The sequence below is a fragment of the Mesoplodon densirostris genome, chromosome 3, assembly GCF_025265405.1.
Source record: "Mesoplodon densirostris isolate mMesDen1 chromosome 3, mMesDen1 primary haplotype, whole genome shotgun sequence".
Lineage (NCBI taxonomy): Eukaryota > Metazoa > Chordata > Mammalia > Artiodactyla > Ziphiidae > Mesoplodon > Mesoplodon densirostris.
Genome location: NC_082663.1, coordinates 44,083,854 through 44,098,164, shown reverse-complemented (window position 1 = coordinate 44,098,164; position 14,311 = coordinate 44,083,854). Strand labels below are relative to the sequence as shown.

Here is a 14,311-nt window from a genome sequence, read left to right as displayed (position 1 = left end):
TCTTTTAAATTTTTATTGATAAAGGTCTTACATATCTTATTTTTAGACTTATTTTATTCTCAAGACCCTAAAATATTTTTTCTTTGGTAAAGCAGTTTTAGTTTAATATTCAAATACACATCCTTTTTATTATAGAAAATTTCAAACATGTACAAATTAAATGGAACAACATAAGGAACCTTCATGTTTCCCTCACCTGTTTTCTTTCCTTTTTAAAAAAAATTGTTTGTTTGTTTGTTTATTTATTTATGGCTGCATTGGATCTTTTTTTAACATTTTTATTGGAGTATAATTGCTTTACAATGGTATGTTACTTTCTGCTGTATAACAAAGTGAATCAGCTATACATATACATATATCCCCATATCTCCTCCCTCTTGCATCTCCCTCCCACCCTCTCTATCCCATCCCTCTAGGTGGTCACAAAGCACCAAACTGATCTCCCTAAGCTATGTGTCTGCTTCCCACTAGCTGTCTGTTTTACACTTAGTAGTGTATATAAGTCCATGCCAGTCTCTCACTTCGTCCCAGCTTACCCTTCCCCCTCCCTATGTCCTCAAGTCCACTCTCTACACCTGCGTCTTTATTCCTGTCCTGCCCCTAGGTTCTACATAACCATTTTTTGTTGTTTTTAGCTTCCATGTATATGTGTTAGCATACGGTATTTATTTTTCTCTTTCTGACTTACTTCACTCGTATAACAGACTCTAGATCCATCCACCTCACTACAAATAACTCAATTTTGTTTCTTTTTATGGCTGAGTAATACTCCATTGTATATATGTACCACATCTTCTTTATCCATTCAACTGTCAGTGGACACTTAGGTTGCTTCCATATCTTGGCCATTGTAAATAGACCTGCAGTGAACATTGTGGTACATGACTCTTTTTGAATTACAGTTTTCTCAGGGTATATACCCAGTAGTGGGATTCTGGGTTGTATGGTAGTTCTATTTTTAGTTTTACTGTTCTCTATAGTGGCTGTATCAATTTACATTCCCACCAGCAGTGCAAGAAGGTTCCCCTTTCTCCACCCCCTCTCCAGCATTTATTGTTTGTAGATTTTTTGATGATGGCCATTCTGACTGGTGTGAGGTAGTATCTCACTGTAGTTTTGATGTGCAGTTCTCTAATGATTAGTGATGTTGAGCATGCTTTCATGTGTTTGTTGGAAATCTGCATATCTTCTTTGGAGAAATGTCTCTTTAGGTCTTCTGCCCATTTTTGGATTGGGTTGTTTGATTTTTTGATATTGAGCTGCTTGTAAATTTTGGAGATTAATCCTTTGTCACTTGCTTCATTTGCAAATATTTTCTCCCATTATGAGGGTTGTCTCTTCATCTTGTTTATGGTTTCCTTTGCTGTGCAAAAGCTTTTAAGTTTCATTAGGTCCAATTTGTTTATTTTTGTTTTTATTTCCATTTCTCTAGGAGGTGGGTCTAAAGGATCTTGCTGTGATATATGTCAAAGAGTGTTGTGCCTATGTTTTCTTCTAAGAGATTTATAGTGTCTGGCCTTACATTTAGGTCTTTAATCCATTTTGAGTTTATTTTTGTGTATGATCTTAAGGAGTGTTCTAATTTCATTCTTCTACATGTACCTGTCCAGTTTTCCCAGCACCACTTACTGAAGAGGCTGTCTTTTCTCCATTGTATACTGTTACCTCCTTTATGAAAGATAAGGTGACCATATGTGCATGGGTTTATCTCTGGGCTTTCTGTCCTGTTCCATTGATCTGTATTTCTGGTTTTGTGCCAGTACCATACTACCTTGATTACTGTAGCTTTGTAGTATAGTCTGAAGTCAGGCAGCCTGATTCCTCCAGCTCTGTTTTATATTCTCAAGATTGCTTTGGCTATTCGGGGTCTTTTGTGTTTCCATACAAATTGTGAAAATTTTTGTTCTAGTTCTGTGAAAAATGCCATTGGTAATTTGATAGGTATTGCATTGAATCCGTAGATTGCTTTGGGTAGTATAGTCATTTTCACAATGTTGATTCTTCCAATCCAAGAACATGGTATATCTCTCCATCTGTTTGTATCATCTTTAATTTCTTTCATCAGTGTCTTTTAGTTTTCTGCATATAGGTCTTTTGTCTTATTAGGTAGGTTTATTCCTAGGTATTTTATTATTTTTGTTGCAGTGGTAAATGGGAGTGTTTCCTTAACTTCTCTTTCAGATTTTTCATCATTAGTGTATAGGAATGCAAGAGATTTCTGTGCCTTAATTTTGTATCCTGCAACTTTACCAAATTCATTGATTAGCTCTAACAGTTTTCTGGTGGCATCTTTAGGATTCTCTATGTATAGTATCATGTCATCTGCAAACAGTGACAGTTTTACTTCTTCTTTTCCGATTTGAATTCCTTTTATTTCTTTTTCTTCTCTGATTATCATGGCTAGGACATCCAAAACTATGTTGAATAATAGTGGTGAGAGTGGGCAACCTTGTCTTGTTCCTGATCTTAGAGGAAATGCTTTCAGTTTTTCACCATTGAGGATGATGTTTGCTGTGGGTTTGTCGTATACGGCCTTTATTATGTTGAGGTAGGTTCCCTCTATGCCCACTTTCTGGAGAGTTTTTATCATAAATGGGTGTTGAATTTTGTCAGAAGCTTTTTCTGCATGTATGAGATGATCATATGGTTTTTATTCTTCAATTTGTTAATATGGTGTATCACATTGATTAATTTGCATATACTGAAGAATCCTTCCATCCCTGGGATAAATCCCACTTGATCATGGTGTATGATCCTTTTAATGTGTTGTTGGATTCTGTTTGCTAGCATTTTGTTGAGGATTTTTGCATCTATATTCATCAGTGATATTGGTCTGTAATTTTCTTTTTTTGTAGTATCTCTGTCTGCTTTTGGTATCAGAGTGATGGTGGCCTCGTAGAGTGAGTTTGGGAGTGTTCCGTCCTCTGCAATTTTTTGGACGAGTTTGAAAAGGATGGGTGTTAGCTCTTCTCTAAATGTTTGATAGAATTCATCTGTGAAGCCATATGGTCCTGGAGTTTTGTTTGTTGCAGTTTTTTCTTTTTACATCTTTATTGTGGTATAATTGCTTTACAGTGGTGTGTTAGTTTCTGCTTTATAACAAAGTGAATCAGTTATACATATACATATGTTCCCATATCTCTTCCCTCTTATTGCAAGATTTTTAATCACAGTTCCAATTTCATTACTTGTGCTTGGTCTGTTCATATTTCTATTTCTTCCTGGTTCAGTCTTGGAAGGTTATACTTTTCTAAGAATTTGTCCATTTCTTCCAGGTTGTCCATTTTATTGGCATGGAGTTGTTTGTAGTAGTCTCTTAAGATGCTTTGTATTTCTGTGGTGTACGTTGTAACTTCTGTGTTTTCATTTCTAGTTTTATTGATTTGAGTCCTCTCCCTCTTTCTTTTTTTTTCCCCACTTTTTCTTGATGAATCTGGCTAAAGGTTTATCAATTTTGTTTATCTTCTCAAAGAACCAGCTTTTAGTTTTATTTATCTTTGCTATTGTTTTCTTTGTTTCTATTTCATTTGTTTCTGCTCTGATCTTTATGATTTCTTCTACTGATTTTGGATTTTGTTTGTTCTTCTTTCTCTGGTTCTTTAAGGTGTAAGGTTAGATTGTTTATTTGAGATTTTTGTTGCTTCTTGAGGTAGGATTGTAGTGCTATAAACTTCCCTCTTAGAACTGCTTTTGCTGTATCCCATAGGTTTTTGGGCCATCGTGTTTTCATTGTCATTTGTCTCTAGGTATTTTTTGATTTTCTCTTTGGTTTCTTTAGTGATCTCTTGGTTTTTTAGTAACATATTGGTCAGCCTCCATGTGTTTGTGTTTTTTCTTTTTAATTTATTTACTTTATTTATTTTTGGCAGCATTAGGTCTTTGTTGCTGTGTGCAGGCTTTCTCTAGTTGCGGAGAGCAGGGACTACTCTTCATTGCGGTGCACAGGCTTCTTATTGCGGTGGCTTCTCTTGTCGCATAGCACGTGCTCTAGAGCGCAGACTCAGTAGTTGTGGCACAGAGGCTCAGTAGTTGTGGCTCATGGGCTCTAGAGCGCAGGCTCAGTAGTTGTGGCTCACAGGTTAGTTGCTCCGCGGCATGTGGAATCTTCCCAGACCAGGGCTTGAACCCGTGTCTCCTGCATTGCCAGACTGATTGTTAACCACTGCACCACCAGGGACGTCCTGTTTGTGTTTTTTACGTTTTTTTTCCCTGTAATTTATTTCTAATCTCACAACGTTGTGGTCGGAAAAGATGCTTGATGTGATTTCAATTTTCTTAAATTTACTGAGGCTTGATCTGTGACCCAAGATGTGATCTATCCTGGAGAGTGTTCTGTGTGCACTTGAGAGCAAAGTGTAATCTGCTGTTTTCGGATGGAATGTATTATAAATGTCAATTAAATCTATGTGGCCTACTGTGTCATTTAAAGCTTGTGTTTCCTTATTAATTTTCTGTCTGGATAATCTGTCCATTAGTGTAAGTGAGGTGTTAAAGTCCCGCGCTGTGATTGTGTTGCTGTCGATTTCATCTTTTATAGCTGTTAGCATTTGCCTTATGTATTGAGGTCCTCCTCTATTGGTTGCATATATATTTATAATTGTTATATCTTCTTCTTGGATTGATCCCTTGATCATTATGTAGTGTCCTTCCTTGTCTCTTGTAACATTCTTTATTTTATTTTATTTTTGCGGTATGCGGGCCTCTCACTGTTGTGGCCTCTCCCATTGCGGAGCGCAGGCTCCGGATGTGCAGGCTCAGCGGCCATGGCTCACGGGCCTAGCCACTCCATGGCATTTGGGATTTTCCCGGACCAGGTCACGAACCCGTGTCCCCTGCATTGGCAGGCGGACTCTCAACCACTGCGCCACCAGGGAAGCCCAATATTCTTTATTTTAAAGTCTATTTTTTCTAATATGAGTATTGCTACTTCAGCTTTCTTTTGATTTCCATTTGCATGGAATATCTTTTTGCATCCCCTCACTTTCAGTCTATATGTGTCCCTAGGTCTGAAGTGGGTCTCTTGTAGATACCATATATATGGGTCTTGTTTTTTTATCCATTCACCAAGCCTGTGTTTTTGGTTGGAGCATTTAATCCAGTCACATTTAAAGTAATTATCAAATATGTATGTTCCTATTACCATTTTCTCGATTGTTTTGGGTTTGTTTTTGTAGGTCCCTGTCTTGTCTTGTGTTTCCCACTTAGAGAAGTTCCTTTAGCATTTGTTGGAGAGTTGATTTTGTGGTGCTGAATTAGCTTCTGCTTGTCTGTAAAGCTTTTGATTTCTCTGTCAATCTGAATGAGATCCTTGCTGGGTAGAGTAATCTTGGTTGTAGGTTCTTCCCTTTCATCACTTTAAATACAATGTGCCACTCCATTCTAGCTGGTAGAGTTTCTACTGAGAAATCAGCTATTAATGTTATGGGAGTTCCCTTGTATGTTATTTGTCATTTTTCCCTAGTTGCTTTTAATAATTTTTCTTGGTCTTTAATTTTTGTCAGTTTGATTACTATGTATCTTGGCGTCTTTCTCCTTGGGGTTATCCTGTCTGGGACTCTCTGAACTTCCTGGACTTGGGGGCTATTTCCTTTCCCATGTTAGGGAAGTTTTCGACTGTAATCTCTTCAAATATTTTATCGGGTCCTTTCTCTCTTTCTTCTTCTTCTGGGACCCCTATAATATGAATGTTGTTGCGTTTAATGTTGTCCAGAGATTTCTTAGGCTGTCTTCATTTCTTTTCATTATTTTTTCTTTATTCTCTTCTGCGGCAGTGAATTCCACCATTCTCTCTTCCAGGTCACTTGTCCATTCTTCTGCCTCAGTTATTCTGATATTGATTCCTTCTAGTTTATTTTTAATTTCAATTATTGTATTGTTCATCTCTGTTTGTTCTTTAATTCTTCTAGGTGTTTGTTCTTCAGTTCTTCTAGGTCTTTGTTGCACATTTCTTGCATCTTCTCAATCTTTGCCTCCATTCTTTTTCCAAGCTCCTGCATCATCTTCACTATCATTATTCTGAATTCTTTTTCTGGAAGGTTGCCTATCTCCATTTCATTTAGTTGTTTTTCTGAGGGTTTTTCTTGTTCCTTCATCTGGTACATAGTCCTCTGCCTTTTCGTTTGTCTATCTTTCTGTGAATGTGGTTTTCCTTCCACAGGCTGCAGATTTGTAGTTTTTCTTGCTTCTCGTGATATAGTTTTTTGTTGTTTTTTTTTTTTTTTTTTTTTTTTTGCGGTACGCGGGCCTCTCACCACTGTGTCCTCTCCCCTGCGGAGCACAGGCTCCAGACGTGCAGGCTCAGCGGCCATGGCTCACAGGGCCCAGCAGCTCCACAGCATGTGGGATCCTCCCGGACCGGGGCACGAACCCGTGTCCCCTGCAACGGCAGGCGGACTCTCAACCACTGCGCCACCAGGGAAACCCGTGATATAGTTTTTAATTATAAAAAATTCAGATTATTTTTTGCTGTTATAATAAAAGAATCTAATTTTTTAATATTTATCTTGAATCTAGTCAATGTATTGAACTCTTATTGCTTATAATTTTGTAGATTCACTTTCGATTTTCTATTTAGGTAGTTATGTCATCCATGAATAGTGAAAAGTTCTTCCTCTCTAGTTATTATTTTTTTGAATGATTCATATCTATATGCATACATTTATATTTAATGTGTACATACATACATATATACACACAGGCACATGCACACACATGTATATATGTTTACTTATATACACATATAGATAAATTTATCTTTTTTTTAAACTGTAAAGTTGCATGGATGCAGTGCTGGTAGACATCCTTATATTGTTCCTGAGCAAATCTTTCTAATGTTTCACCATTACATATTGCATTAGTTGTAGGATCAAAGGGTTGTATCCTTTAGGAATTCAGAGATGTTCTAGCCTATTGTTTTCTTAAGCATTTTTATTAATGTGTGCTGGATTTTATTAAATATTTAATCTACATCTCTTGAAATGATTGTAAAGCTTTTCTCCTTTAAATTGTTAATATGGAGAATTAAGTGAATACATTTTATAATATTTAAATCATACTTATATTCTGGGACAAACTTAAATTAGTTTGTAAGTCATGATGTATATTTTAAATTTTCTTACTGGATTCAGTTTTCTTTTGGGAGGAGTAGGAGTAATGTTTTATTTAGAACTTTTGTGTGTCTTCATAAGAGATAGTGGCGTAGATTTTTTCTTTCTCATACTGTCCTCATTGAGCCTTGATGTATTAGGGCTGCTATAACAAATTACCATAAACTGTTTGGCTTTAAACAAGAGAAATTTGTTCTCTCCCACAGTCCTGGAAACTAGAAGTCCAAAATCAAAATATCTGTAGGGCTCTCTGCTCCCTCTGAAGCCTTTAGGGAAGAAGCCTTTCTTGCCTCTTTCTAGTTTCTGATGATCGACTGCTGGCAGTCTTTGGTATTCCTTGAGTTGTAGGTGTATCACTCCAATTTCGGCTTCTGCCTTCACATGGCCATCTCCCCTCAGTGTCTCTGTGTCCAAAATTTCCTGTTCTTACCAAAGACACTAGTCACTAAATTTAGGGCCTATCCTAATCCAGTATAACCTAATGTTAACTTGATTATCTCTACATAGAGTCTGTTTTCAAGTATGGTCACATTCTAAGTTTCCTGATGGACATGGATTTGGGGAGAATACTGTTCAGCCCAGTATACTTGGTATCAAGGTTTTACTAGCGTTATGTAAGTCTTTGGCACCAGGAATTCCTTAAAGATTCATAACTTCCGATCTTAAATCACTAATAAGCCCTGGAGATAACTGTAAAAACCTAGAGCACTAGACTACTTCTTTCATTCTGTCTTGAGAGGTGTACAATGGAGATGAATAATTCACATATTTAACTTACTTTACAATGGAGATGAATAATTCTTATATTTAACTTACTTTTATATAACTTACAATATAATTCACATATTTAACGTACAATGGAGATGAATAATTCACATATTTAACTTACTCCAGCATTTTTTAACCATCCTATTTTTAAGTTTTACATTACTTTTATTAATGCTTACTAAGGTTATAAAAGGCTAACATCAAACAGACTAAAGTAAATTCCCTCCGGCAAGTAAAAACATATTCTTTACCCATTCTCTCATTCACTGTAGAATGACATGAATGCTCAGGTATCTGCAATAGCTTTTTGTTTTGCTACTTCTTTTAGCATTACTTAATGGCGCTTGTGAGCAATAATTACTATATAGCCTTCAGTTTATACTAGCACGTCCTATACTTTGTAAAAACTTTAAGTGATTTTCCAGATAAACTCAGCTGTTACGAATACTTGGCTTTACCTCTTTCGCAGACTTTAGCACTTTACTATATAAGATGTAACTATACTTATATAAATTAGTGTCCGTATAGGTAAAAAAAATTGTGCACACTGGCTTTATTCCAGGGCTTTTAACTAAATTCAGCCTTGCGAGTCGTTTTTTTAAAAACTCTTCTGTCATGTAAAACACAGTGGGACGGTGACAGCAGTGACATTGTTCCTGTACGCAGGGAAAGCCGAGGAAGGTAAAGCTGTGTCAACAGTGAAGTAGCCTTTGTTCAGTGTACTGGGTAATGTTACCACACAGGAGATCTTAAAAGAGTTTTCTAGGTGAAAGACTTTAGAGGGTGACTGATTTAGCATCTTTCATTCAGTATTAAACTGTATTTCCCCCTTAATTTTTAGACTTTATTCATCACATTAATGACACAGATGCTCTACTGAGCACCAACGATAGCAACCCTGGTAAGTAGTTTAGAATTGAAAGTTTGGCTTGTTTATTTATTCATCACCTTGCTTCAAAAATGATTTAATGTAGAACCTATAACTTTATTTTAGGTAAATGAACAGCATAAAAGTTACTTATGTTAAGTAAGCCACTGTTAAATTGTTGGCAGTCAGTATGTTCAAAAAAAAAAAAAACTACAAAATTTTGTGTTAATGTGAGCTAAACAATATTTACTTCATATTATTCAGCTCACAGTTGTAGCTCGCATCTATAGTATCCATATTTGCCTATGATCAATACACATTTTGAAGAACCTATATCACTGCTAATTGTTTTGGAAGTCTAGAACCATAGTTCTCAGTTGGTTAACTTAGTTTTAGACATTTATTGTTTTAGTTAGTAGTATTTAAGATATACAAATCTGTGGCCTAAATTTCCTAATAATGAACCAAGGTTAGTAAATACAGAAAAATAAAGATTTGTCCAAAAAAACCCTTAATTTCTTAGAAAAGTTTCTTTTAATTAATTTATTAAAAATAAACGTTTGTGGCCTATGGGTTTATCCAATATGGCAGTCATAGGAAAAGTGAATAGAAAAGCTAACATAACGTGGTTAACAGTGTAACTAACATCACCTAAAGCTTTTATGTGTTTAAGTTTCAGAGATACTGAATTCATAGCATTTTGATGGAGGTACACATTGATCACTAAGAGGACAATTCATTCAATGCATATTTATTAAGCCTATTACCTGTGAGGAACTGTTCTAGGCTCTGGGATATAATGGACAGACAAGAGTTTCTCCTCTCATAAAGTGTACATTCCCATGTTTTCTATTCAGTGTCTTGTTTTACCCCTTGATTAAACTGATTAACCTGTCATTTATTAACACTAGAAAATGAGTGAAGTATCAGCTTTTATTTCTGTGAACACACACATACACACTTTTCAATAATTATACTAAAGTATTTTACTATAATTTAAACATATATCTCTTGCACCCTATTCCTTACCTCAGAATTTTCAAAAGACCAAGTAACATACTTGTCTTAAAAGAGAAATTCATTTTACTATAGCTATTCTGAAATCAATTGATAAAACTAGTTTATTAATATCTAATAGGATTTCTTCACTAGAGTTCATTGTTGAGTTCATAAATATCACAATTACAGTGATAATTTGGAGAGCACCATCAGCAAAGTCAGTTTAGTTTGCATAGTGATATGTTGATAGTAGCACTTCTTGATTTATTTTGAACAGTGTATTAAATAGAGTGTGAAACAATCTGTCTCAGTTAATATTAAAAATTACAGCTCACATTTATTGGATACTTACTGTGTGCAGGCATTGTTCTAAATATTTTACAGCAACTCCATAAGGTAGATCTTTTCTCTCATTTTCTGTGCAGAAACGAAGGTACAGAGAAGTTAGTGACTTGCCCAAGTTTACATAACTATTAAGTGACAGAGTCGAGATTCTTTATTCAGTCAGTATACTTCCATAGCCTGTGCTCTTTACCACTGTAATTATTAGCACAGTTATTAGCACAAAAATTCAAGTTAATTTACTTCTCTCCAGAGCATAGAAGAAAAATGTGCATGTTAAAGTGCTAAGAAAAAAGGTGAAAGAAAGTTGTTTGGCTTTGTGGTATGCAAAATGACGGATAGAGAATAAAATTGTCAGCATTTTTCACTAGCATTAAACATTCTTTACAAAGAGCTGATTATTAGAAAAAGTACTATTATGAAACTAGAAACACAGTGAGGATGATTTGTATTCTCTCTGCTAACAGAAGATCAGCGTTAGGAAAAATATGTTTTACTCGCTTCCCAGTTCTCTGCATATCATCTGGGCTCTTAAGCTGCTACAAGGTGTGATAAACGTCCAGGACAGTTACTCTGGATTGCTGGAATTCAAGATTCTTAAGCTATAAGCAATAATTAGATTTTGGCAATACCATGGCAGATGTTTTGATGGTGTCCACTTTTTATTCCAAACCCAGAGATTTTGTTTATTGTTAGAAGAAACCTGTTCTTTGGCTTTTGTGTAGGTTATTAGCACAGTGAACAATTACCTGTATGATATTTCTTATATTATTATATAAATAGGATCAAATATCATCCAACCCAGTATTTTCTCTCTAGCAATTGGACCAAAGGATATTTGGTAGGATAATTTTATAATTTCCAGTAGAAATTAAGGCTATACCTCAAAATTTTCTAACATTCTCCTACCTTTAATTATTTATAGGTAAAAGGTTTCTAATATAACTATATATAAAATAGATAACAAGGACCTACTGTATAGCACAGGGAACTGTATTCAATATCTTGTAATAACCTATTATGGAAAAGAATCTGAAAAAGAATATATAAATATATAAATAACTGAATCACATTGTTGTATACCTGAAACTAACACAACACTGTAAATCAACTATACTTCAATAAAAATAAATAATAAAAATAAAAAAGGTTCCTAATATATCTAAATATAACCCTCTATTTTTTTCTAGAAAGAAGAAACTTAGCATTCATGGTAAAAATTGAGGTTGGCAGAACAAGTGTCAGTCTTGGGATAGTCATTTTCTGTTCTTTGTTGCCTTCTCTAATCTATTGCTTCCCTATTGCAGTGATTTGTCCAAGTGCCATGAGTGGTAACCATCCTGACAATGGCTCTATGATTTTCTACACCAATGTCTCGGGACTCCAGCAGTTTGAAAAGTGGTGGAATAAGTCCAAGACAGTGCCCTTTTACCTCGTGGGGCTCCTCCTGCCACTGCTTAATTTCAAATCTCCTTCATTTTTTTCAAAATTTAATATCCTAGGTAAGCCAAGGCACTGTGTTATAGAGCCTCTGTGTAGTAGAATACATGCTGGATTCTGTGGAAATATGGTCTGACTGGGGAAATATCAATACTTACCTTCCAGGCCTGTTCATCTATGTTTAATTTATTCATGCATATGTTACCCTGCTTTTTGGTTTTCTTTATGGAGTTTGGAAGAGAGAAAAATATAGGTGGGCTCTTCCCTGGCAGTCCAGTGGTTAAGACTTCACCTTGCAGTGCAGGGGGAGCAGGTTCAACCCCTGGTGGGGGAGCTAAGATCCTACATGCCTCGCAGCCAAAAAACCAAAACATAAAACAGAAACAGTACTGTAACAAATTCAATAAAGACTTTAAAAATGGTCCATATCAAAAAAATATTTAAAAAAAAAAGAAAAATATAGATGACCATTTCAAGTCCAAGTCCCTTTTCAAGATGAGTTGCTGGGTGCATTTAAAAAAAAAAAAAGGACTTACCTGGTGGCACAGTGGATAAGACTCTGTGCTCCCAGTGCAGGGGGCCTGGGTTTGATCCCTGGTCAGAGAACTAGATCCCATATGCATGCTGCAACTGAGAGTTTGCATGCCACAACTAAGGAGCCCTCAAACTGCAGCTAAGGAGCCCAACTCCCACAGCTAAGACCCGGTTCAACCAAATGAAAAAAAAGGATGAGTTGCTGGGGTTTCCATTCTATCCTTACTGAACAACTATTCCTCATTTCCTCTAAGAGAACAGCTAGAGGAAGTAGACTAAGATTTTAGCAGGAGAGATCCAAAGTGGATATTTTAGGAATTTCTCAATTCTAAGGGTTGGAAATATTATAACGTACTAAGGGAGGTTATGGAATATTTTTTTCCTACAGTATCTGTTTAAGAGTGTAGCACAAAATTATCGCTTGACTTTCAACCTGGGATATTGTTCTCTAGCTGAAGCTCCTTAGGTTTATTCTGCTTCTGCTCTCTTCCTCTGTGCTTTTTCTTTCTTAGAACACTATTGCCTCCTTAAAGGAACAGACTTATTTTTGTGAGACCTGTTTTAGAAAAGGAACCCCTATGAAAGCTCAGATCTGGTTAACTAAAGACAAGGATATCATTCATAAAGAATTGATAACCTAAATAGATAATAGGATTTCACCTCCTCCCTATAGTTCTGACCTCTTGGTAGGCGGCCTAGAGTATGAAATAATTAGATTACTCATCACATCAAGGAGGTGGCTTTGGGTTTTCAGAAGACCAAAGGAGGAGGTAAGGATGTTTCTCTATACCTCTGCCTCACAACAGGATTCACTGTAAGACTGACTACCACAGACACACACAGAAAATGAAGAGTTGTGGTTATATAAGCTTTAGCCTCTTGTATTCATCCTTTCTGAATCAGCTAACCTCCAAACCCACAGTAGAGCTTATATAGCTCATTTGTGGTTTCCTGATTTGCTTGCCGACCTTCCCATGGAACAGATCTTTAAAAGTTAGCATGTAAACTTACAGAAGAATTTGCTCAGTTGGGCAAAACAATTACTAGGCTTCTAACCAGGTTGATTATTCTCTACCTCCCTAAGGATATTTTTCTTTTGCACTTTTTCTTGGTACTTTCCCTTTTAAAACTACATATAGCTTCTTTAGAGAAATTAGAGTCTAATTCCTCTAGAAACCTTTCTGGATTTCTTGACTCTACTTCATAATGACTGGACTTAATTCCTTAAATCCTCTAACATCTAGACTACTAAAAAATCCTGAAATTCTGAATGCCCACTTTACCCTGCATAAAGTGGGCATTTACTTTACACAGTGAATGGAATCTGGAATCTTTCCATCTAGCAGGTAGTACTGCTCAATCAAAACTTCATCTAGATAGTAGATCAGACTGTTCATGGATTATGTGGCTTATTGCCTTTCTCAAATAAGTTTATGATCCACATTGACTACTTTTCTTTCTTTACTTTCTTATACTAAATATTTTGACAGACTTTTCCAACTTATTGACTGTCTCTCATACTTTTTTTTAAGTTAATTTTACTCGTTCCTTTTCATTTTTAAATTTTTTATTTATTTCTTTTTTTTTTTTGGCCACGCCACACAGCTTGCGGGATCTTGAAGTTCCCCGACCAGCAATTGAACCTGCGCTCTCAGCAGTGAAAGCGAGAAGTCCTAACCACTGGACCGCCAGGGAATTCCCCTCTAATACTTTCAATACAAAGAATAAGAGTCAGTTTCAGGTTGTTTTTTCTCTCCTATGTAACCTTACAATTTTATAATGGACTCTGCATGTATCTTCCACTAAACTCAGCTCGTAAGTTCTTCTTAGGCCTACTACATAGTTTTTTGCTTTGTTTTTTGATATCTCACATAGCTTGTTTCTGTTCTTTAGATCTTACCTGGGTTTTAGTGAGTATAAGCAACAAAGGTAATAATTTTCTAAACTACGCTGAGAATGTAGAAACAAAACTTGATTTTGAAATAGTCTGTCAAACAAAGTTGATAAACGGTTTCTGAATTTTTCCTTACAGGCACAGTGTCCGTTCTCTACTTGATTTTTCTTGTCACCTTGAAGGCTATTCGCTTGGGATTTCATTTGGAGTTTCATTGGTTTACACCAACAGAATTTTTTGTCCCAGGTGAGCTATTTGTCCCAAGTAAAGAATTAATAAATTATAATAATGTGATCTTCAGTTAACTATTGTTACTATAAAACATGTATTGGTAGATTTTATGATGAACACTTTTATTAA

General features: G+C 35.7%; 1 protein-coding gene across 4 annotated transcripts in view; it reads left to right on the top strand.

Annotated features, from left to right (window-relative positions):
• SLC38A9 (solute carrier family 38 member 9) overlaps positions 1–14,311 on the top strand; it is a 97,434-nt gene that overhangs the window by 53,605 nt on the left and 29,518 nt on the right. For 2 of the 4 annotated variants that reach the window (XM_060092891.1, XM_060092894.1), the window contains 3 exons: positions 8,716–8,775; positions 11,391–11,585; positions 14,090–14,197. In XM_060092891.1, the coding sequence (XP_059948874.1) occupies positions 8,716–8,775; positions 11,391–11,585; positions 14,090–14,197 (363 nt within the window). The remainder of the gene's footprint in view (positions 1–8,715; positions 8,776–11,390; positions 11,586–14,089; positions 14,198–14,311) is intronic. The other 2 variants (XM_060092893.1, XM_060092892.1) reach the window with 1 other exon arrangement.